General features: G+C 33.9%; 1 protein-coding gene across 5 annotated transcripts in view; it reads right to left on the reverse strand.

Moving 5' to 3' along the window:
- The window catches only part of DNAJB14 (DnaJ heat shock protein family (Hsp40) member B14), a 70,670-nt gene that overhangs the window by 3,129 nt on the left and 43,630 nt on the right, over window positions 1-23,911 (reverse strand). For 4 of the 5 annotated variants that reach the window (XM_019661678.1, XM_019661682.1, XM_019661679.1 and 1 more), the window contains 5 exons: window positions 18,319-18,464; window positions 5,277-5,462; window positions 3,644-3,738; window positions 2,754-2,863; window positions 1,305-1,477 (listed from right to left, as the gene is read on the reverse strand). In XM_019661678.1, the coding sequence (XP_019517223.1) occupies window positions 1,305-1,477; window positions 2,754-2,863; window positions 3,644-3,738; window positions 5,277-5,462; window positions 18,319-18,464 (710 nt within the window). Of the gene's footprint in view, window positions 1-1,304; window positions 1,478-2,753; window positions 2,864-3,643; window positions 3,739-5,276; window positions 5,463-18,318; window positions 18,465-23,911 lie in introns of those variants that run through there. The other variant, XM_019661681.1, reaches the window with a different exon arrangement.

Here is a 23,911-nt window from a genome sequence, read left to right on the forward strand (position 1 = left end):
AACACTGTTCCCCTCCCCAATTCCCCAATACAATCTTTAAAGAAAAAAAAGAAAAAGAAAAAGAAATGAACTAGAAATCAAACATTATTCAGGGAAGATTTCCTTATTATTTTTCTGTTACTGTCAGCCATTTCGCCATTTGTTAACACTTCTAAAGGGTAGCAGCACTTCAAGAAGATGTAACAAAAAAGGGGGAAAAATCGGTTACTTTCTGGAAAACAGTGACCAAAGTAGAGGACATCAGTCAGAACCACAAACAAAATACATGTATACTCAAAAGTAAGAGTGTTTTCTATTTGTAAAGATCTTCAGAAACAATCATTATTCAGCCAATAAAAATCACTCCACCCCTTTTATTTACAAATGAAGCACTTAGAGCTGATTCTTACCAAATGAGGTAGATAAACCAAAGTTCACAAGCCTGGTGAGTGGCAGAGTCTAGATTCTAATCCAAATCTCCAACTTCCAGCGTAATATAGCCTTTCCATTACCTTAAATTACTATTTGTATTTTAACACCTATTTTACCAGTCTAAACAAGAGTGTTAGAAGTGACTCCAAAACAGAAAAACCCTGTCAAAAGAATATACACTCACCAATAATCTTTTTAATGACATCTATAAAATAATCGGATCTCATTCTAATTAAGAAGTGAAGCATTTAATCAATGAATTGTTATACTGAGCCCCTCCCACTTCCATCTTCATTCAAAACCACTAACCTATAGATATGCTGAATTGGTTGAATTTCATTTTGAAAACTTGGAAACTACACAAAAGTGAAAAGTACTACAATGAACACCCTAGAACTCTTTACCTTGATTGATCAATTCTTTACATTTTGTCAAATTTGCTTTACAACAAGGGCAGTTATTATTGTTGTGGTCATTATTATTTTGCAGAACCCATTTGAGAATAAGTTACCAACATCATGACCTTGCATTCTTAATTATTTCAGCATATTTTTCTTTAGAACAAGTGCATTCTTATATAACCACAATACAATTCTCAAATTCAGAAATTTAACAATGATATCTAATATGTAGTCCACATTCAAATTTCACCAACTGTCCCAATGATGGTATTATTCGCTTATTCTACCAAATATTTACTGATAAAAATAACACAAATACCATTTACTACCTTGCTATGTGTCAAATATTAGTATAGGCCACATATATATTAAAACAAACTGTCTCACTTAAGTATTGAGCTCAAAGTATATACTAGGCAATTCTAGAACATTCCTTGAGTAGGAAAAGCCACATGAATAAGTTTTTAAACGTTAAACATTTGATAAACTTACTCTGTTGTCTTTCTTTCCAGCAATTATTTCGAATGTTAGTCAAATAATCTTCTTCCACACTCTTTTCTACCTTTTGCAATAATATTCCTTTATATTCATTTTTAAAGTCCTTGTTGACATAATAAACGACACCCAAGTTTTCTGTCTGCATTTTAATAGTCTGCCCTGAACCACTGTAAAAGAAATGCTTGATCATTATTCTTTTTAATTAAAATTGTACATTCTAATCTGCTATTATAAACCAAGCTAACAAAAACAATTAAAATAATTAAAAAGTTATTATTTGTAATCATTTATTTACATTATCTCAAATTGCTGACCACTACCATTCATGTCATAAAAAAATAATATTTTAATATACTACATTCTTATAAGTTCTTATAAGTTCTCTCAATTTTTAGTTAACAAAATCTTTTGAAAGAAATAAAAGTTATTTCTTATTTTTAGACCAATGTTTTTAATACTGTAAAATCACTGGCAGTATGATTCTACAAAGTTTCCTGTATGTTCATTGTATTACACTAAAGCTTTCCAGAATAGGTGCTGCATTAAATTTCTTTTATTATATGTCCTGACTTCTTACATATAAAGTATATAGTGCAAAAATACTTCATATAAAAGAAAGATTTGTTTTTATTTAGTCAATATTTTATAAAGAGAGGAGTGAAGTCATTTCCCCCTTAATAACATAAATCTATATAAGATCAATGACAATTTTATCTTTGTCTTTTATTTTTTTTTGTCTTTAATGTCAACACATTATCTATTACATTAAATTGTTATCAAGGCCAAATATAGCACATAACACTTCTGTCTTTATCCACAGTGGAACTGACATAAACTAAAAACATAATATAAATTTATCACTTGAGTAATTATTTTTAAAATTAGACATTTTAAAATCTGATACAGAGGCTGGCCAAGTGGTTCAGTTGGTTAAGAGCTTGCTCAAGAGTGCAAGCTCTGAGCAACAGAGTTGCTGGGTTGATTCCCACATGGGCCAGTGAGCTGTGCCCGAGCTGAGTTGTTGCTAAGCTGCCAACAGGTGGCAGGATGGCTCAGCTGGTTAGAGCACGTGCTCCTAATAACAAGGTTGCCTGTTTAAGATGGTGGGCTATATGCCCACCTGCAACTAATTGAACACAGCACTTTGAGCTGAGCTGCACTACTGGACTTGGAGCTGAGCTTGGCTGTGCCCTACACAAACAACTGAGATTGAAGGACAACAACGTGGCTGTTCCCCTCCCCCAATTCCCCAACACTGTTCCCTCCCCCAATTCCCCAATAAAATCTTTAAAAAAAAATTTACCTTAAAAAAAAAAAATCTGATACAATTGTAGAAATAGAAGATTTGGCACTTAAAATTTTAAAAAAGCACAAGACCCTTTAAAGAAAGCCAGATAAGAAACAACAAGTTTTCTTTTTGTAAAACTACACTTAGCTACTTACGATCTGGGATATAAGGAATAAGGAGGATTAGAGACCATCAACTGGCTTAGTAACGACACGAGGATCAAGACAATAATGGGCATCAGCTGGATAAACACAGAAAAACCTCCCTATAAAAAAATCACCAAAGAACAACAAATTGTAATGTAAGTGTAGTTGTCAATAAGTTGTCATACATTTTTAGAGGCAGAAAGGACATTTGAAATCGTTTGGTTCAGTGCTTCCAAATCTGCCTGAACATACCAACTTCCTGGAGTGATTCTTAAAAATACAGCTTTCCCTGTGCTTCACCTAATGATCCTGACTTAGAAAACACTGATACAACCTGACCTCATTTGACAGATGGGTTCTCTTTTTGCTACACACAGAGACTTTTATCAATATGTATCAGGTTGCAAAACTGTTTTTACTTGGGATTTGAGGGTGGAATATGGAAGCTGCGGAGTGGCAGAGTGGGGGCCCAGGCCTTTTAATTTCTAGTCTAGTGCTCTTTCCACTTTATGTCATTTAATTGCTGTATGCAATTAGGTGTAACCGCATTAAAACAAGTGACAGTTACATCCTATTTAAGTTTTTAATACAAACTCGAAATTCTTTAAGATCAACAGTAAGAAGTAACCTTCAAAACATACATACTGCAGGCTATCTTCACTAGGATCACAGAATACCGAATTTGAAGGTGTCATATTGCCCAAACTTCCCCCACCAGAGCTTCTTACCCCTGCTACCCCAGTATTCCTAAGGGATATTCTAGTCTCTACTGAACAATTCTGTTAAGAGAAAACTCATTACTTCCTTTTAAAAGCTTGCCCTATTTTCAGACAACTCTAATTGCTTTTCCTAAGCTGACATTTGCCATTTTATCATTTCTAATCATATCATGAACATACATCTCCTCTTTCTTCTTCTCTCTCATGGCCACTGTGTCGATGTTGGTGCTGATGGCTATAACCAGCTCGTCCATTTGAAAACGAATGTACATTACCTAGAAAATTAAATGCAAGGTTACATTAGGGAGGACAGTTATGACTAAAAATTATACTTTCTTTTACAAATAAAATATTTTTTTTCTTTTCTTATTTTCTTTATATTTAATTTTTTTAATTACTAAAATAATGCATGTTTGAGAAGTGAATGCCTATTGCCTTCTCATCTTGTGGGGGAAGGGTGGATGGAAACAGGAATGATTCTTCCCAGGCTTTGCTTCCTGTAAAGCAAAGTAGAGTTCTTTCTTTATGAAAGCTTGAATATGAGTTCCTCCCTAATACTGCATAAAGAGGACTTTTGTTGTGGTTCGTTGGATCATTACTCTGAAAATCTGCTTTCTTCATTTATCACCATATCACATATATTTCTAAAAAATCAAAAGACATTGATCTAATTTATTTTTGGAAAAATAGCTGTAGAATATACTACGGTATATGTGGACCACAATTTATTTAAATATTCTCTTGCTGATGGATACTCAAGCTGTTTTCAAATAAGGTGACCAACCAGAAATGGCTACCACTGACAAAGCTGTTATGAAAGCAAAAGAACTGTAAATCAACTATCAGAAAATTCACTTTTACCTGAAAGATTTCTGATTGTTCCTAGCATATCGTTAATCAGAATTATTATTACTCTGAATAATTTTTCTGTGAGGTAGTTATATAATCTAATATGTCAAAATACAGATTATATTTTCAATTATTAATTTGTACTTACAATCTCTTTCCTTCAAGAGTTCTTTATAAAACACCCTATCAATTTCTCAATAATATTCAGATGGGGCTACCAGGCCAAATTATATTGCTACATTCATAAAGATTCTCCAATGTTTAACTTAGCACCTTAAGGAAATGTAAATGAGACTGGAGCTAAAATTTTAAACACCTTAGAGGAGATGCTCTTAAAAAATATTAATTTCTATACAAACAACTCACAGTAAATGTAAGCAGAGTTCAATACTACTTATGCTGGTACTATAAAATCTATTCATTTGATAGCACCTCTACAGTATTTTACTTTGATGGTCTAATTCAAGTAATTATTTCTATCTCAATGTAATTTTAAAACTCACTTTTTATATCACCTATAAACCGGACATTTTAATATTTCAGGGGAAAGTACCTCCATATACATCATCCAAATCAGTAATCTATAATGTTATTAATAAAATATCTACTAAGAACTCCAGAAAATCTATGTCAAATAGTCGTCCATAGTCGTAATAGCACTTAATGGAGACACTGCCACTGGGTTTCTTATGTACACGTCCTTTCTTCAGCTTTATACAAAATACAGAATATTTGTACTCTTCATTTCTTTTTATTTTTTTAATTAAAATATGTTCTAGGAAAATGGCATACTTATAGTAAAAGTAATGTCTAACATTTTTCTTCTACCTTCATAAACCATCACAGGGTAATAATACTATAAGAAATGAAAGAGAGAAGGTAGATAAATCTCTAAGTAGCCTAACTGGAGGTGAGAATCTCTAGCTTCACAAAATATAACATTTTATAATTAACATAAAAATACCTGAAGGAAATCCGCCACCAAAGAATATATTAAACAAGTCTTCTGGGGTTATATCAGCTTCACAACCTCTATGGAAATTAAATCTACCATTGTTTTGGTGATTACATGTTTGTTCTTCATTGCCTGTGAGGTCATACTGTTTTCGTTTTTCTGGGTTGCTCAAAACAGCATAAGCGTTTCCAATCTCTGAAAAAGTAATGAGTTAAAACTTGGTAAGCAAAGTTTTTATATTAGAAAAGACTGCCCCATATAAAAACTGCTGTCAAGTTAACAGCAGCAAAAACAATTACTTGAGGCTAATCAAAAAAATAGTAAAACAGTAGCAATTTCTTTTAAAGGTATCATACTTGCTTACAATTACACACATTATTACCTCCCAATACAATTTTTTATACTAGACAGGCAAGTCTCACTACTGTCTTAAATATAAAAGGATGTCCATCTTGCTTTCTGACTACTGTGCTTCATCCGCCATTATTGTGCGTCTTCCTTTTTTAATATTGTAATCTAGTCATTCATTAGTGCCATTCAAACCAATAACAGTAGCTACCGACTGCCAGGCTCTGAACCTAATACCTTATTACTCTATCCATTATTATTTCCACTATACAGATGAGACCCCTGAGGTTCAAAGAGGTTAGGAAACTTGTTCAAGGTCAATTTTTTTTTTTTTTAGTACAGCAAGTATACTCCATGCAACCTACACTATAAACCTTTTTTTGCATACTCCAACTCAGATTTAGCTACTCTTCATTCTATTCCTGAACAATTTATTCCTCTTAGAACTCTATGAGCGTAGGGACTGTGTCTGTTTTCACTGCATTATCCCCATGGTTCAGCATAAAGTCTGAATTTGTTTTTGAATGAATTCAGATAGTCTCAGTTTTCCCATCTCAGTTTGCTGCTTTCATGATATTTGTTTATAAAGAATTCTATTTTCCATCTCATACTCCAATGTCCCAAAAGAGGTATTGCTATTAGGGTGATTAACATGTAATCATTATGTTGTACACCTGAAAGTAATGCAATATTGTATTGTATGTCAGCTGTAACTGACAAAATTATATGAAGAGGCAATGGTACATTGCTTAACAAAATGCAGGAACTACACTATTCTCACTCTGATACTTCCAATAATTAATCATTTCATAAATACAGCTCACTTCTTAAAACTATATCATAAGTTTTCTGTAATATGGGATATTTTAAAAATACTTTTTGGATTCCATGTGTGGCTGCCATAGGTACTGTGCAAGCAAACAGATGCTCATTAGGTAGTTGGTTTTGGCTGATTACATCTCACACTAAAATTAATTATATAGAGATATTCGGGAATTTCACTTCTGATAGGGCTTCCTAAAACTGGAATTCAGAGATATGTCTCAGATGGTCTGTGAACCCTATTGTATAAAAAAGTAGGTGGATGGTCCATTTATCTGAGGAGATGGTCCAAACTTTCTTCAGATTCTCAAATAGATCTATGACTCAGAACTATAGCCATCATTTATAATGTTGAACCAATGGGAAAGCACATTCAGAGATTCAAACAATGTACTTACAAACAACACCAAGGTATTAACCCATATCTAAAAAAGAAGCATATCTATCAATATCTGCCAAAGTTGTATTTCCAATACTAATACTATCAGTTTTAGGATTTAACCTCTATACACTAAATGGACTATTTCAGAGAATTTCATAACGTTGTTGCTTTTTAAACTATTACTATTGGGTCTTCGGAAAAGTTATGACGCATGTTTGCAACAGATGGCACTAGTTCATTTTTGGAAGTACTAGAGTCATTCTAATCTATGTTATTGCTATGTCATTTGACAGATGACAGTTCTAGCTTCATTCTAAAAAAAATTGAGCGATTTGGTTGAGTTTTGGAGATTTTAAAACAAGTTGAAGATGGAAGACCAAACTGTGCATTTTTGCCATATTTTACTGGTTTACTTCCATAAAGGGAAGAGCGTGCATCAAGCTTGTGAAAAGTTGCATCAAGTTTACGGTGACAATGCTCCACAAGAACATCAGTGCCAACGATGGTTCACGAAATTCCGTGCTGGTGATTTTGATCTCAATGATGTTCCTTGGTCAGGGAGGCCCCACCGAGGTTGATGGCGACAAAATAAAGGCATTGATCCAGTAAAACCCATGTTACACAACACGAGAGATTGCAGAAACATTGAACATCCAACATTCAAGCGTTCACGACCACCTGAAGAAGCTGGAATACGTAAGCAAGCTCGATATTTGCGTTCCGCATGAACTCAAAGAAGTTCATTGGACAGCGTGTATAAACATCTGCAATATGCTCATTAAACATGAGGAAAACGATCCTTTTTTGAAGCAACTGGTAACTGGTAATGAGAAGTGGATTGTTTATAACAATGTGGTGCGCAAACCGTCTTGGTCCCGACGTGATGATTCACCTCAAACGACATCGAAAGCAGACATTCATCAGAGGAAGGTTATGCTCTCAGTGTGGTGGGATTTTAAAGGTGTCGTGTTTTTTGAGCTACCAAGAAACCAAATAATCAATTCGAATGTGTACTGTCGGCAGTTGGACAGTTTGAACGAATCCATCATCCAGAAACGTCCAGAGCTTGTTAAATGTAAAGTTGTGTTCCATTGTGACAATGCGAGACCACACACAAGTTTGATCACCCGTCAAAAATGATTGGAGCTTGGATGGGATGTGTTGCCATATGGTGGCATACTCGCCTGACCTTGTGCCGTCAGACTTCCACTTGTTTTGCTCTCTTCAAAACTCCTTGTGTGGTATAACATTCAATTCAGATGAGGCTGTAAATCAGTACCTTGTTCAGTTTTTCGCAAATAAAGACAGGTCCTTCTATGAACGAGGAATTATGAAGCTCACAGATGGCAAAAGGTTATTGAACAAAATGGGCATTATATCATTGATTGATCTTTGTTCTTTATATAAATAAATGACTTTTGAAAAACATAGACAAAATATGTCATGACTTTTCCGAAGACCCAATATATTGGCAATCCAATTCTATTTTTAAGACTTTGCTTTTTTTAAAACATAATTGTCAAACATTAAGATATTTTATATTTGTGAAATACTGTTATAATCCATAATTGCATATGTAAGACAATTTGTTCTATCCATTGCGACTAATTTTCTATTCATTTCCTTTGTGCTACACCCACAATCAAGAATTTTTTTTCCTTATTATTTACAGAATTAAATCTAAAATTTATTTTGGTATTTAAAAGACTTACAAAATACAAATGTGTCACTTATTTTACCTCAGTGTCACTTATTTTACCAAAAGATACCTTCCACTTTATTCATTTTTCTTTAATTAAACTTTTCATTTTGAGGTAACTTTAGATTCACATGAAATTACAAGAAATAATACAGAGAGACCCTCTGTACCTGATACTTGATTTCCTCCAATGGTAATATCTTATCAAATAACAGTACAGTATCACAGTTAGGATATTGACATTGATACAAGCAGGATACATAACATTTCTACCACCATCCTCATGCTGTCCGTTTATAACCACACCCATTTCCTTCTCCTCCATCCCCTCTTTAACCCCTGACAACCCATTTAACCTATTTCTATAATTTTGGCATTTCAAAAGTGTTACATAAGTAACAGTATATAAATGGAATAGAACCTTTTGGGACTGGCTTTTTTCAATCAGCATAATTCTTTGAAGATTGATCCGGGTTGTTATGTAAATCAATAGTACATTCAGTTTTTATTGCTGAGTAGTATTCCATGGTATCGATCTACTTCTGCTTGTTTCACCATTCACCCACTGTACATCATCAGGATTGTTTCGAGTTTTGGGCTATTATGAATTAAACAGCTATATACATTCATGTACAAGTTTATGTGTAAACATAAATTTTCATTTCTTTGTGATAAATGCCCAGGAATGCAACTGCTGGGTTGTATGGTAGCTGAACACTTTGTTTTTTGAGTAACTGCCACACTGTTTTCTAGAATGATAGTGTCATTTTACATCCCATCAACATGTATGAGTGATTCAGTTTCTCTGCATCCATACCAGTAGTTGCTACTGTCACTATTTTTTATTTTAGCCATTCTGAGAGGTGTGTAGTAATATTGTGATATTTTGGTTTTACTTTGCATTCTCTCTGATGGCTAATGAATGGATGTTAAGAATATTTTCATATGCTTTTTTGCCATTAGTATATCATTTTCAGTGGAATGTCTCTTACCCATTTTCTTACTGGATTGTCTTTTTTTTTTTTTTTTGAGTTTCAGGAGTTCTTTATATGCTCTAGATACTAGTTTTTTTTGTCAGATATGTGTTTGGCAAATATTTTCTCCCATCTGTTTGTCTTTTCATCCTCTTTGTAGGGTCTTTGCAGAGCAAACTTCAAACAAATTTTGATAAAGTCCAATTTATCAATTTTTTCCTTTTATAAATTGTTAAGTCTAAGAAATCCTGCCTAGCCCAAAGATCTTAAAGATTTGCTCCCATCCTAGCCCTAACAGTTCAAAAAGTGTTGTTCTACATTTACATTCATGATTCACTGAGTTCACTCTTGTATAAAGCATGAAATTTAGGTCAAGGGTTTTTGTTTTTGTTCCTATGAACATCCAATTGCTCCAAAACCATTTCCTGAAAAGGTTATCTTTCTTCCATTTAATTGCTTTTGCACCTCTGTCAAAGGTGAAGAAATTAAGAAGTTCAAATTGGTAGTTACAAATTAGTTAAGGGGATGTAAAGTAAAGCGTAAGGGAATAGTCAATAATATGGTAATAATGCCAGGTGGGTACTAGACTTATCGGGGGATCCCTTCATATATTATATAAACATCTAACCACTATGCTGCAGACATGAAACTGATAAAGTAAATATTGAATGTTAACTGTAATTGGAAAAAAAAAAGTTGAGTCTATTCATATGAATCTATATCTGGGTTCCCTATCCTGTTCCACTGATCTATATGTTTATTTCTCTAACAATACCAAACCATTTTAATAACAGTAGCTATAAAGTAAATTCTAAAATCAGGTACATTTCTACTCCTACTCCTAGTCCATTCTTTTAATAAATCATTTTTATTTATTCAGGTTGTCTTTCCATATGAGTTTTAGAATAAAATTGTGTTTATTTACAAAAAAGTCTTGCTAGGATTTTAACAGGCATTGTGTTAAATAACATATTTCCCCATGTGTAAAATTTTTGAAAAATCTGGGGTCTAAAAACTGGGTGCATCTTATACAGTGGTTGTAGATTTTTTTAATTGCATTTCCCACAAGTTGTATGAATTTTATGATGAATAAAACTTGAGTTCAATAACTTTATGTAATACCTTTTTTTTCAAATTTCGGGCCTCAAAATTAAGGTGTGTCTTATACTTGGGAGCGTCTTATACATGGGGAAATACGGTATGTATATCAATTTGGAGAGACTAGACGTCTTTACTATGCTGAGTCTTCAAATCCATGAACATGACAGATACATCATTCCATTTACTTAGATCTTCTTTGGTTTCTTTCATTAGTATAGTATAGCTTTGAGCATACAAATCCTATACAAGTTTTGTTAAATTTACAACTAAGTATTTCATGTGTGTGATTGTAAATAGTACTATACTTTTAATTTCAGTGTCTACACGTTCGCTGCTAGTACATAGACGTGTACCACTTTTAAATGCAGAAATTGATTTTGGTATGTTTATCTAATATCCTGAAACTGAAGTATTCACTTAGTAGTTCTAGATTTTTTTGTGGGGTACATTCCTTGGGATTTCATACATAATCATATCATTTGCAAATATGGACAGTTTGATCTCTTCCTTTCCATATGGTGCCTTTTACTTCCTTTTCTCACCTTAATGCGCTGACTAGAATTTCCAACGCTGTGTTGAATGAGTGGTGAATGGGGACACTCTTGCGTTTTCCCAACCTTAGAAGGAAAGCGTTCAGTCTTTCACCACTAACTATAAGGTTATCCTTAGGTTTTCTGAAGTTGCTCTTTTACCAATTTTGGGGAATTCCCTTTAATTACTATTTTCCTGTCAGTTTTTATCATAAATGAGTGGTGAAATGTTTCAAATGCTTTTACTGCCAATTGATATAATTATGAGATTTTTCTTTTTTAGCCTTTAATATAGATCACACTGATTGATACTCAAATAGTGAACCAGCTTTGCATCCTTGGAATAAATTCCACTTGGTCAGGGTGTACACATAATTCTTTTTATTATATTGCTGAATTCTGATATTTTGTTAAGGATATCTGGGTTTATTCCAGGGAGAATATGGGTCTGTAGTTTTTGTTTTTGTAGTGTCTGATTTTAATAGGGTAATAATTACCTTGTAAAATAAATTGGGAAATGTTTCCTTCCCTTCTATTTTCAGGAAGAGACTGTGTACAATTGGTTTTAATTCTTCTTAAAAGTTTGATAGAATTCTGCAGTAAAGGTATCTGAGCATGGAGATTTCTTTTAGGGAATTTCTTAATTACAAATTTAATTTACTTACGTTATAAGACTGTTCACATTATCTACTTCAGATTGAGTTGAGTTCTTACCATTTGTATTTTTCAAATTGGTCCATTTCATGTAAGTTGTAAATTTCTGTGTGTGGACCTGTTCATAGTATTATCCTTTTGATGTTTGCAGGGTCCGTATCCTTGTTTCGGATACCATTTCTGACAATGGTCATTTCTGTCTTCTTTTTTTCTTTGTCATTCTATCAAGTTCATTGATACTTTCAAAGAATTAGTCCTTTTGTTTCATTGATCTTCATTATTTTTGTTTTCAATTTTATTGATTTCTACTCTCACCTTTGTTTCCTTCCTTCTTCCTGCTTTGGGTTTATTTTGCTCATCTTTTTCTCGCTTCATGAGATAGAAGCCTAGATGACTGATTTGAGGCTGTTCCTCTATTCTAATATATGCATTTAGTGTTACAAGTTTCTTCTCAGCATTGCTTTAGCTGGGCCTGTCAAATTGTGATATGCTATACCTTTATTCAGTTTAATGTATTTAAAAAAATTCTCTTGAGACTTTCTTGACCCATAGATTATTTAGAAGTGACTGGACATTTTGCAGTTATCTTTCTGTTTTTGAGTTTCACTTTGATTTCATTGTGATCAGAAAACACACTTTATATGATTCCAGTCTTTTATTAATAACTTAATGGGGGTTTATTTTATGGCCCAGGATATGCTCTATCTTGGAGTATATTCCATAAGCACTTGAAAACAATTTATAGCCCACAGTTAATGGGTGGAACGTTTTATAAATGATGGCTATATCTTGTAGGATAATGGTGGTGTTTAATTCTTCTATATTCTTGCTGACTTTCTGTCTAGTTGTTCTAGCAATTGTTGAGAGAGAGGTGTTGAAGTTTGCAACTATAATTGTGAACATGTCTATTTCTCCTTCCAGTTCTATCAGTTTTTGTATTATATATTTTGCATCTCTGTTTTTGGTGCATAAAAATTTATATTGTATGTCTTCTTGAAGGATTGATCCTTTATCATAATAAAATGTCTCTCTCTGGTAATTTTTTTTAGTCTAAAGTCTATTTAGTCTAATATTAACATAGCCACTCCCGCTTTCTTTTGATCGCTTGCATGATGTATCTTTCCCCACCTCTTTTATTTTCAGCTTGTGTATGTTGTTATAAATGAACTGAGTTTCTTGTAGATAACACAAAGTTAAGTCATTTTTTAAATTCACTCTTTCAATCTGTCTTTTAATTACTATACTTAGATCATTTACATTTTATGTAATTACTGATAAGTTAAGGCTTATGTCTACCATTTTATTTTTTTGTTTTCTTTTTCCTGACTTCTTGTGAATTATTTGAACTTTTTATTAGAATTCCATTGTGATTTATCTAGTGTTTTCTGAGTGTATCTCTTTGTCCAACTTTTTGGTGGTTGCTCCAGATATTACATTATATATACACAACTTGTAACAATCCACTGGTGTCATTATTTTATTAGTTCAAGTATATTGTGGAAGCCTTACTTCTCTTTAATTTCCTTTATTCTACTCCATTTATAATATAATTGCCGTATATATTTTCTGTGCATACATTTAGAACCATATCAGACAACGTTAAATGTTTTTCTTCAAAGGTAAAATATAATTTAGAAATTCAAGAGAAGCAAAATATATTGCATTTACCCATATTTTTCTTACGGTGTTCTTTCTTCCTTCTTGATGTTTTAAGATTCCCTTTTTACTGTTTCCTTTTGTTTAGAGAACTTCCCTTGGCTATTCTTTTAGGGTGTGTCTGATAATGACAAAGTCTCTCATTTTTCAAAACATCTGAAAGTGTCTTGATTTCTTCTTCATTCCTGAAGGATATTTTTACTGGGTATAACAGTTCTGGGTTGACAGTTCTTTCAGTATCTGAAAAATTTGCCATTTCGGCCTGGCCTGCACGATTTCTGATGTGAATGTCACTGTCATTTGAATTACTTTTCCCCTATAGGCAAGGTGTCATTTCTCTTTTGTGGCTTTCAAGACTTTTTCTTTGTCTTGAGTTTTCAAAAGTTTGACTATGATGTGTTTTGGTGTGTATTTCTTTGGGTTTATCTGTTTGGAATTCATTCAACTTCTTGAATCATATAAACATATCTTTTGCCAAGTATGTGAAGTTTTCAACCTTTATTTTATATATATATATATATATATATATATATATATATATATATATATATATACATATTTTTTTTAGTGCTTTTTCAGCTACGCCTTCTTTCTGCTCTGCTTCCAGGACCCCAGTGATATGAATGCCAAATCTTTTGGTACAGCCCCACTGGTCCCCCAAGGCAATGTTCTCTTTCTTTTTCTCAGTCTCTTTTTCCTGTTGTTCAGACTGGATAATGTCTATTTTTCTATCTTCCAGTTCACTGATTCTTTCCTCTGTCATTCAGCTTATTCTATTTACTGCTAGTTTTTATTTCGGCTTTTGCATTTTTAAGCTGTAAAAATTTCCATTTGATTCTTTATAGCTTCTATTTGCTCGGGCTTTCTATTTCTTTGCTAAGACTCTTATTTTCGTACATTTCTTTCAAGCATAGCTGCAATTCATATTTTTATGATGAATGCTTTAAAATCTAGGTTAGGCAATCCTAACTTCCTTGTCATCTCCATGTGGGTACCTATTGGTGGGCTTTAAATTCAGTGTGAGATTTTCCTAGCTCATAGTATGATAAGTGATTGCTGATTTACTGTGATCACTTGAGGTATTATCATATGAGACTTTGAACTTTATCTAAAACTTGTTTTAGCTGTCTTCCTCTGACACTATTCTAGTATGGGAAGAGGGGATATCACCTTGTTATTCCCAGGTGGCAAGAGAAGTCCAGTTTTCTCCCTTGGGCCTCTGATGACATCTATAAAGAGGGGCTCCTCATTACTGAGGGGCAGGGGTGGGATGGAATTTCCAGTTCTCCATCAAGCCTCCATTCCTAGCTCTTTGACTAGAAACACAGGAGTGCCTCATTACTGCTCTCCATAAGGATATGGCTTTGTTTGCCTCTGGTTAGTGGTGAAAGGCCTGACTCTCCACTAGGCCACTTATGACACTAACCCAGTGAGGAGGGAAAGGGACACCTTGTTATTGACGGGTAGGAGTGAAAATATCAGCTCCTACCCAATCTTGGGGAAGGGAGTTTGGAGCATCTCATTATAGCCCAGAGAAGGTGGCAGGCTCGGTTCTCTACTCAGCCTTTGCTGGTGTGGGTATGGCTGGGGCCACGGGTTTTTCGGCGGTGTTTGGCTGCAGCAGAATGGTTATTGCTTAAAAGTTTTCTGTCTTGCCAGCTTACCCCTTTCCTGTTCACCTGGCTAAGACATGAGGCTTTTCCTAGGGACTGTTTGTCTGTGCTCATTGGTGTTTCTGAATTGTTTGCTTCTCTAGCACCCAGTCTGAGATATACAAGGCAAAATGAAAACCCAAGCAACTCATTGCTATGTTGTTCTTTGGGTCCAAGGTCCCTGGCCAGTCTACCTTCTCCCAAACTTCCAGGGTTTTCTAATGTTTGTTTTGTTTTACACACAGTATTAAGTTGTACTTAGTGTGAGGACAGGATAAAGTACATCTCTTTCATTTTCTTGAAAATGGAAGTTCTCACTGACTTTTAAATCACTTGCCTCATTCTCATACCTAAGTTTCTGCCATCTTCTCTCTTCCCTAACCACAGAAATCACACTCATCTTGAGAAAAGCCTTAATTCTCACCTGTAATATGAAGGCTTCTCTAATCTGATTATAATGCTACTTTATTTTTCTGACTTTATTTTGGACATATTTATTTCACGTTTTGGTATTTAATTATATTCAGTCTTCCGGGAAATCCTGGGTAAATGGGTTAATCTCTCTGAGCCCCAATTTTATTTGCGAAAGGAGGATGACACCAGTCCCCTGACTATTTTGCGAGATTTTTAATATGCATTAAATGAAAAATGGGAATGAAAAACTATAAAATGCTTGTCAAATGTTAGGTATTATTATCATTCCACATGTTCTCTATGAGACTTGCCTTCCCCTTTAAGAATTACAAATTCTTTGAGTAAAAGGGTATTTCATATTTTCTTATTGTATTTCTCTACAAAAACTAGCCCAAAGGGTAGAACTGACTTCTTTGTTCTTAGAGGTACACTCTAGATATTAAGAATATAGAACTACCAGACCTAACACGGGCAATAACATCTGATTCATTATTATTTATCAAGCAAGCACATATACAGCTAATCTCTGTCCCTTGTTATTACATTCATGTACATGTCAACAAACACAGGTGCTATTCAAATAGTCTCTGAAATACTGCAAGTCTTTGAAGATAATATAGACTGTTTTGAAAACAACCATGTCAGAGAAAAGGAAAAGAATCCATTTCAATCAAATATTTTTTAATGTATGTTTAAATACACTCTCTAGATGTAAATACAATATTCCCTGCTTTGAGAAACTTATAATCCTGACTGTAAATAACAAACAGCTTCATGAACTTAAGAGTTCATTTAGTCTACTGTCCTTGATAGCAAGCTTTTATTTTTAAAGCTTTACAAAACACAGAAATGAAAATATCTCCTCTAATTTAATTCCCTAAACCAATTACCTCTCTTTTGCTAGGAGGAAATAAGAAGCAACTAGTTTCCATGTTCTGTAAAAAGTGTTTTAGTAACTGCAGAGCCATCAATCTATACTTACCTTTTACACAAAAGAAAAAGCTACAGTCTTTGCTTAAAATAAACAGCTTGGTATCTCAAAAACAGAAGTTTAAAACTGATTGGTTAAAATTAAAGTAAGATTACTCAGAAGGTAATGAAAACATCCTGTGTGCTGAATGAATGAAACTTGACATTTCCGTATGATGACACTTCATGTAATATTTTCTAATTAACTACCTTTGCTCACCAAGCATCTGTGGGTTACAACCTGGATTTTCTATGTAGTTTATGCTCAATGAAAAATGGGCCCATCAACCAACTCCCCATTCTGATCCTTTTGGGGGTTAATAAATTGACATTCCGACTGACAGAAAACCCCCCATATATTGAATAATGTGAGCTTCTCCTCTAGAAATGAATTACCTCCTGGCATGCTGATAAGTAATAAGTTTCTAGTTTTATAAAGCAGAGCATTAAAATCTGAAATGTGCTAAACCAAAGTACAATCACTTTTGTAAAACCCCTTCTGAGTGTCTAGTGGGGGGTGACATTTATGCTGCTCATCTCCTCAAAATGCAACACAGGCTGTAAAAATATTGGTAGATCCACTTCCTGTTATTGCAAAACCAATAATGCTAACATAACTTCAGTGCAGAAGTGGGAGAAAGAAGCAGTTTAACATTCTTACCATTAATGAATAATTAATACTGACATCACCTAGCAGATCACAAATATGCAAACAACTCACTGCCAAGATGTTTTTAAACATTTAAAAACAATATAAATTTTAAATTAAATGCTTTTAATTCATAATGTGAAAATTTGCTTTAACTTTTGGTAGAATATATGGTAAAGTTAGTGTTTCTGAGTAAAGAAACTTTTCCTATACTATCAACATGCCACTTTTAATTTAAGGAAACAAAGACTCTGTCACAGTGCTATTTTACTTTCACCAATACCACTTTGGAGGCCATTTTTATTGGAATATATTAACAATCCCCAAATGTATTTTGCTTGGCAGCTTCCTTCAAGAAATAAAACTGTTTGGAAACTGTTTTGTATGAAAGACCAACTGAGTCATCTATCTTTTAGGAACATTTAAAAAATAAGTATCTCATTATTCCAAGACCCCAGCATTTCACTATAAATATTATACTTGGCTCTATGCGTGCCAAATTTAGAAGAACAAAAAACCCACAAATTTAAGCATTTTCCTATGAATTAGAAGTTAACTCTTATGAATAAACTGCATGTAACAAAATATGAAATTACAAAATCAGTTCTTTGACACTTATTTACTAACTGGGCAAAAACCCAGAAATAATATTGAGAAAGAAAAGAAGACAAATGAATAGTAGTCAAGAGAAATGAAACTAATTGTTAAAAGGAAAAAAAGACATGTTAGAACTACATATAAAAAAACGCAAAAACTGGCCAGAATAGAAATAGAAGAACACTGAACAGACAGCAATTCCAAATAATCTCCCAATTCTAGTATCTAATATCGCAATATCTTAAAAACTCACAAAAACTGTACTTTGCTTTTAGTTCCTTTGGAACCACATGGTAATACACTAGAAACTTGTGCATAATCATCACACTACTTGCGCGTGGTAAACTAGAACACATGCTTGGGTATCTCTTTGTAAGTTACTTAGGGCTTTCCCAAAATTGGCACATTGCTTTTGTGAAGCCAAACTGTACTTGTTTGGTCCTTGGTACACAAGTTAATAGTGATGTTTTAAAGAATTTTGAGGACCCTTGCTTATGCTGGCTTCTAAATGCACCACCAGTCTAAAGGCAGAATTTAATATTCTGAAACGCTGTAAGTGGATTCTAAAAAGCTTAGTAAAATTGCTTTAAAAGGTTTACTTTACTTTTAAAAGCATCTGTTGCTCCAGGTGCATGGTTTTTGTCTGGATGAAACTTCAAAGCAAGCTTTCTATAAGCTTTTTTCAAATCTTCATCACCAGCATCTTTGGTAACTCCAAGTACTTCATAGTAATTTTTACATTTGTTTATGCTGTGAACAAGAGAGTGTGTTATAATGTAAACTTCAAGAAAGAATTCATGTAATAGCTCAACTTTTTTATTTATTAGGATAGTATAAAGAACTGTCTGTGGATTGTTTTCTCAATATCAAATGATAGCTTATCCTGTTAAGGGTTACTGCTTCATTCTGTTTTTCGACCACAGACCATTCTTCCAACATTTTCCCAGTCTAAGGAGAGTTGGCCATGAGAATGTCCTTGGTACAATTTAGCACAACTACAGAGAAGTAAAGCAAAGCCCATAACAACTGTGGATGAAGGACAGAGAACACACTGTAACTAAAATAAGATAAGAACAATTTTATAGTACTTTTATGAGCCTAAAGAAATTCCAACACTCCTCACAAGTATGTCACAGCTAAAGATTAGTATGCATTGCACTCACTCCAAGAGTTTTGTTATTTCATAACGCAGACCTAAGCAAATATCAAAGCAACAGTTTAGTGCATGTAAAACAATTACAGCACACTATGGTTTAAATGTTAAGGCAAGTTTAATTCAACTTGACTATGCTAAAGAGATTCATCTGTGTTGCTCTCTGAGAAAGATAAACTCTCATAATAAAATATATCATGGGACTCAAAAGTGTTTGTTACCCCTATTTTCATCGTGATAAGCATACTATTAAAGATTACAGTAAGTCCTCACTTAACGTTATCGATAGGTTGTGCGATTTTAAGCAAAATGATATATAATGAAACCAATTTTACCATAGGCTAATTGATGTAAACAAGAGCCAAGTTCCTAAAGCATCTCATCAACGTTATAACAAAACAATTTTGAATGAAGCATTATTATTCGAGGACCTACTGTACTTGCATAGTTTATAACCCTAAAGATGTAACGGATTTAAGCCCGGAATCTTTAAAATATATTAGGAAAAGAAATACTCTAACTAGAGCAGAAAACATTAACACTTTAAGATGCTAACACTCTCATACAACCTAATAATTTTTTCTCCACTAAAATCCAGGTACATTTTACACATTTTTTTGTGGTGTACTTTATGACTTTAGATGTATTCCATGTGCGAGTGGGTTGATGACAGAGGTAGTGACAGGTAAAAGGATCCGAGGCACAATTGTTCACTGGCAGCTAAGGAACTACAAACACTGACTTCAAGTTTTTGAAAAGATAGGATATATATATATATATATATATATATTTTTACTACTGAATCTATGATGAATATCACAGCACTTGGTACATGGAAGGTTCTCAGTAAATATTTCTGGAATAAATGAGCTTCAGCTCTCCTTTTATAATGAAAGCATTCATCATTTGGTATACAAAATAGGAAAAAAAAAGATAAGACATGAGATTACAGAAATTTTCTCATAATCACATTAACAAAAATCTGTTATGCAGTCTTTTTTACAGTAGTAATTAAAATTGGATTTCTCTACTTTAGATACTTAATAAATATTAACACAATTCAATTTTATGTCATAAACATGATAGTCAGTAATATTTAATGAGCACCAACTATGTCCCAGACAGTGTTCAGGCACTTGAGATACGTATGTTAGTGAACATAGAATGGTCCCTGCCTTTATAGAGACCCACTCCCCTAAATATTTTTAGGAACTATGCAATTAAAAAAAAAATGGAAAGGGGGACGCCTGTAAAACAACTAGTGTGTGTCAGGCACAGGTCCACAATCCTATATCCATGTTCCAGTATCCAATCAGCTCTGAAAAACCTTAAGTAATTCTGTAACTAATTTGACTGCAAAACTCTGACTTAAGCTCCTTTAAGAGGCAAAATTTGACCTGAACAAATGTGAAACTGCTATATAGCTTCATTTATCCCATTTAAATGTGAATATTTGTATGTTTTGCTGTACAAATGTTACCCATTAGTTTCTGGGCTGTTTATCAGACCCTGCTAAGATGTTATGTAATGTATAATATGTGCACCTTATTATCTTTCTAAAATATGAACAATTCTGAATTTCAAACTACATCTGGTCCACAGTTTTCACATGGAGAATTGTAGAATCTTACATTGATTACTTTATACACGTTACCTCATTTACTCGTCATTAAGTAGGTATTTTTTCTATTTAACCAATGAGGAAATCAAGGCTTTAAATGGTTAAGTAAATTGCTAAAAGTCACATAACGAAGTAATAGATGGGAACCAGGATTTATTTCTTCAACAAAAATTTACTGAACACCTACTTTGTGTTAGACGCTGTTTCAGATGTTATAGTGGTGAATAAAACAGTAAAAAAAAAATCCCTGCTCACATTAAATTTACAATTGGGAGCGGGACAAGCAATGAACAAACATACAAGTAAAATATAAAGTGCATCATATGGTGATAAATGTTTAGAGAAAAGTAAAGTGTCAAAAGGGAACAGAGCGTGGAACGGGAAGCCTGCCAGGGTGATTAGGAAAGGCCTCACAGAATTCACACTCCAGTTTGTCTAACTCGAAGACCCTGGTCAGAACCAGAATAAAGAAGAAAAGACGCCTGTTCAGACTCCAGAGCGACCATCCTCTTCCTTTCTTTCAGCTTTTCCAATCAGTGTTTAAACAGGCTCTCTTCCTTCCTAGATATTTTCCAATGTTGGCTTTGGTGCCCTTTTTGCTTATAGTTAGTTTCTTCAGACCTCAGCTTAGCTCTTTATCAGCTCAAGAGCTCAAATTCCTCAAGACGAGGTTTGTGGCCTTCTTATATCCTCTCAAAGGTCTCTGAACTTAGCCTTATTGCAGCAATACCACAATGGACTGCGGCTACCTGTTTACTTGCCTGACTGCTCTCGCCAGGTTGTGCGCCCCTTGAAGCCAGGGATTGTGTCTTATTCACTGTATGTGTTTGATGGATGGGTGAATGGATGGATAGATAGCAGACGGATGACTGGTTCAATTTGAGGCACAAACGGTGAGGATCTAAAAGTCATTTTTGAACCAAAGGTGGTAAGGGCTATAATGAAAACGTGGTTGGCACCAAAAATCAATTTGGAATAGAGAAGAATACACTATGAAAAAAGGAATAGAGCTGAGAATATGACAGACATTACGTGAATGAAGAAAACAAAATGTAGTAAATAACAAAACACTGAACAACTCTAAAGTCATTAAAATTAGGTTTGAATGCATAAGATGTTTAATTGTTTACCAGGTTAACCTCCTAGGTTTGTTTTTTTTGCTATTTCCTGAGCACGAAAAGCTAGGCAATAGAAAAAGGCAGCCCAGAAAGGGGCTGCTGGAGAGTGTAGGGGAATTAGGTTGGAATTCACAATCCTCTGGGTGAGTCATAAAGCCAAGAATTGCCACACTGAGAAAAAAACATAGGAAAAACAATTATTTCACTAATTCTTAGCTTATCTAGCTCTGCCATATCTTCCCTGCACTGAATTTTTCATCATATACTAGAGGAGAAATTATTTGAAAAACTAGCACAGAGGTATAAAGTCGACATCACCAAAGGACAAGCAGAAGACTACGTATTTCAACTCATGCTCAAAATATACTCATTTACCTAATTTTTCACACCTGAAGGAGAAATTACCATTCATATATTTATTTTAATTAATATTTTTGTTCCTCGTGCTCCTTTTCACTAGCTAAAATGCATTTGTCACACTCTTTACAGCTTGCACCTTACTGAAAGATTCAAACCTTCTCCAGTCTTACCAAAGAATTAAAAAAGACAGGAAAAAAATTAAAAAGAGGTAACCCATTATCTACCCAGGAAGGAAATGTTGTGCAACAAGGTCAGAGAGATATCTGGGGTCTCAAAAAGGGGGAAGTGTGTCTGATTCAACCTTTGTGTCTTCTTCTACGTGCATGAAAGCATAGTGGACAGGGAAGAAGGGTTCTCTTTCAATTTTTTGTTTCATGTTATAGCTGATTACTTAAACAGATTCCAAGTTTAATTGGTATTTAGGAAAATACCTGTTTATTCCTGAGGCAAAGGATTACTTATTTTATACATTTAGTAAAATGATTTCTTTTCATTTAAAGTACTACAACTTAGATCAAATTCTAATAAAATCCCCATAATTCGAATGACTTAATAGTTGTACAGAAGTGTTCCAAATTGAAAACTATAACAATGGCCCAGTTAATGATTTCACATTGATCTTTAAAATTTTTAAAAGGGCTTTTTCCAATGAGATATTTAAAACCTTTTCAAATTAGATCCATGACACCTTTTTCTCAGTAATTTTTCACTATATTTCAACTCAAAGACAACCAACAGTGCTTCATTTCACAGAATGATATTTTTACAAAGTTACACACTTTTTCTTTTGTCTTACTGTAAGCTAGCTCTTACTTATGCAACGGATGCAGTATTATTGCATGGCTTCTCCCATTGAGCCAAACTATCACTGAGCAACTTGTTTGCACAATCGTGCTAACCAACAAGATAACATGGCTTTCTTCAGAAAAATCCCCTGTGTATAGGTAAAACAAAAAAACAAAAACATAACAGCATGTGTTTGCTGGTGATCTGTTACCTCACTAAAGCAACACTTGTGAAGGCTAATATAAGGAATAAGTGTTACATGACTGAGCTAAGCAACTCTCACATAAGGTACTAACTGAAGTATTTTGAATAAATTAGGGCTTCTATTAGAGACTGTTCCAATCATATTTAATCCCTAAAGAAAAAAAAAACATTTGATAAAAATGGTGTAATAAAATTATTGGGCAGAGAAATAGTCTCTAATACAGGTATACTACTAAGCTAATACTTCTACCCGATAAGAATTAATGGTCTCAAATCTGGCTGGGTCCCTAATGCTAACCAGCAATCCTTCCATTCCCTTTGTCTTTCCTCTCTGCATATATTTCATACTTTTACCACACTCCTCAAGCTTTCCATCTCACTTCTTTTTTTATAACTCTTAGAGGAGAACCTCATCTCCAATTTCACAGAGAATATAGAAACCAATAGACAAAAACTCCCTTAACATTTCATGTTTCCATCTGGCCAACTCTGGCCATATAGAAACTGAATCTGCACCCACCATCATATTTCATTCTTCCATTCTTAAGATGTCCTCCTGCCTAAATATTAAAACAGAGAGAAAAACGAAGCGTTGATCTCCCTTCTTTATTTTTACCACGCATTGAGCTACTCTTTTCCTTTCAGGCTAGGGTAGAGAAAATTAAGAAAAAAAAAAAAAGATTTTTAAAAAACAACAGCAGATTTAGTATATGCCTATCCTCCAAAATCTTCAATTACATTTTTGATGATATTTTCAAATATAGGTGATTCTAAAGTCTTTCTAAAAAATAATCACAAAATGATTCCAAATAAAAATCATCTATAGGGCCAGCCGAGTGATGCTTTGGTTAGGAGTTCGCTTGGGTCTTCAGCTCTGAGCAGCAGGGCCCTGGTTAGGATCCCACATGAGGGCCAGTGATGCTGCACCCTCTACAGCTAAGATGGTGAACAACAG

This window comes from Hipposideros armiger, unplaced genomic scaffold (genome assembly GCF_001890085.2).
Source record: "Hipposideros armiger isolate ML-2016 unplaced genomic scaffold, ASM189008v1 scaffold_357, whole genome shotgun sequence".
NCBI classification, from domain to species: Eukaryota; Metazoa; Chordata; class Mammalia; order Chiroptera; family Hipposideridae; genus Hipposideros; species Hipposideros armiger.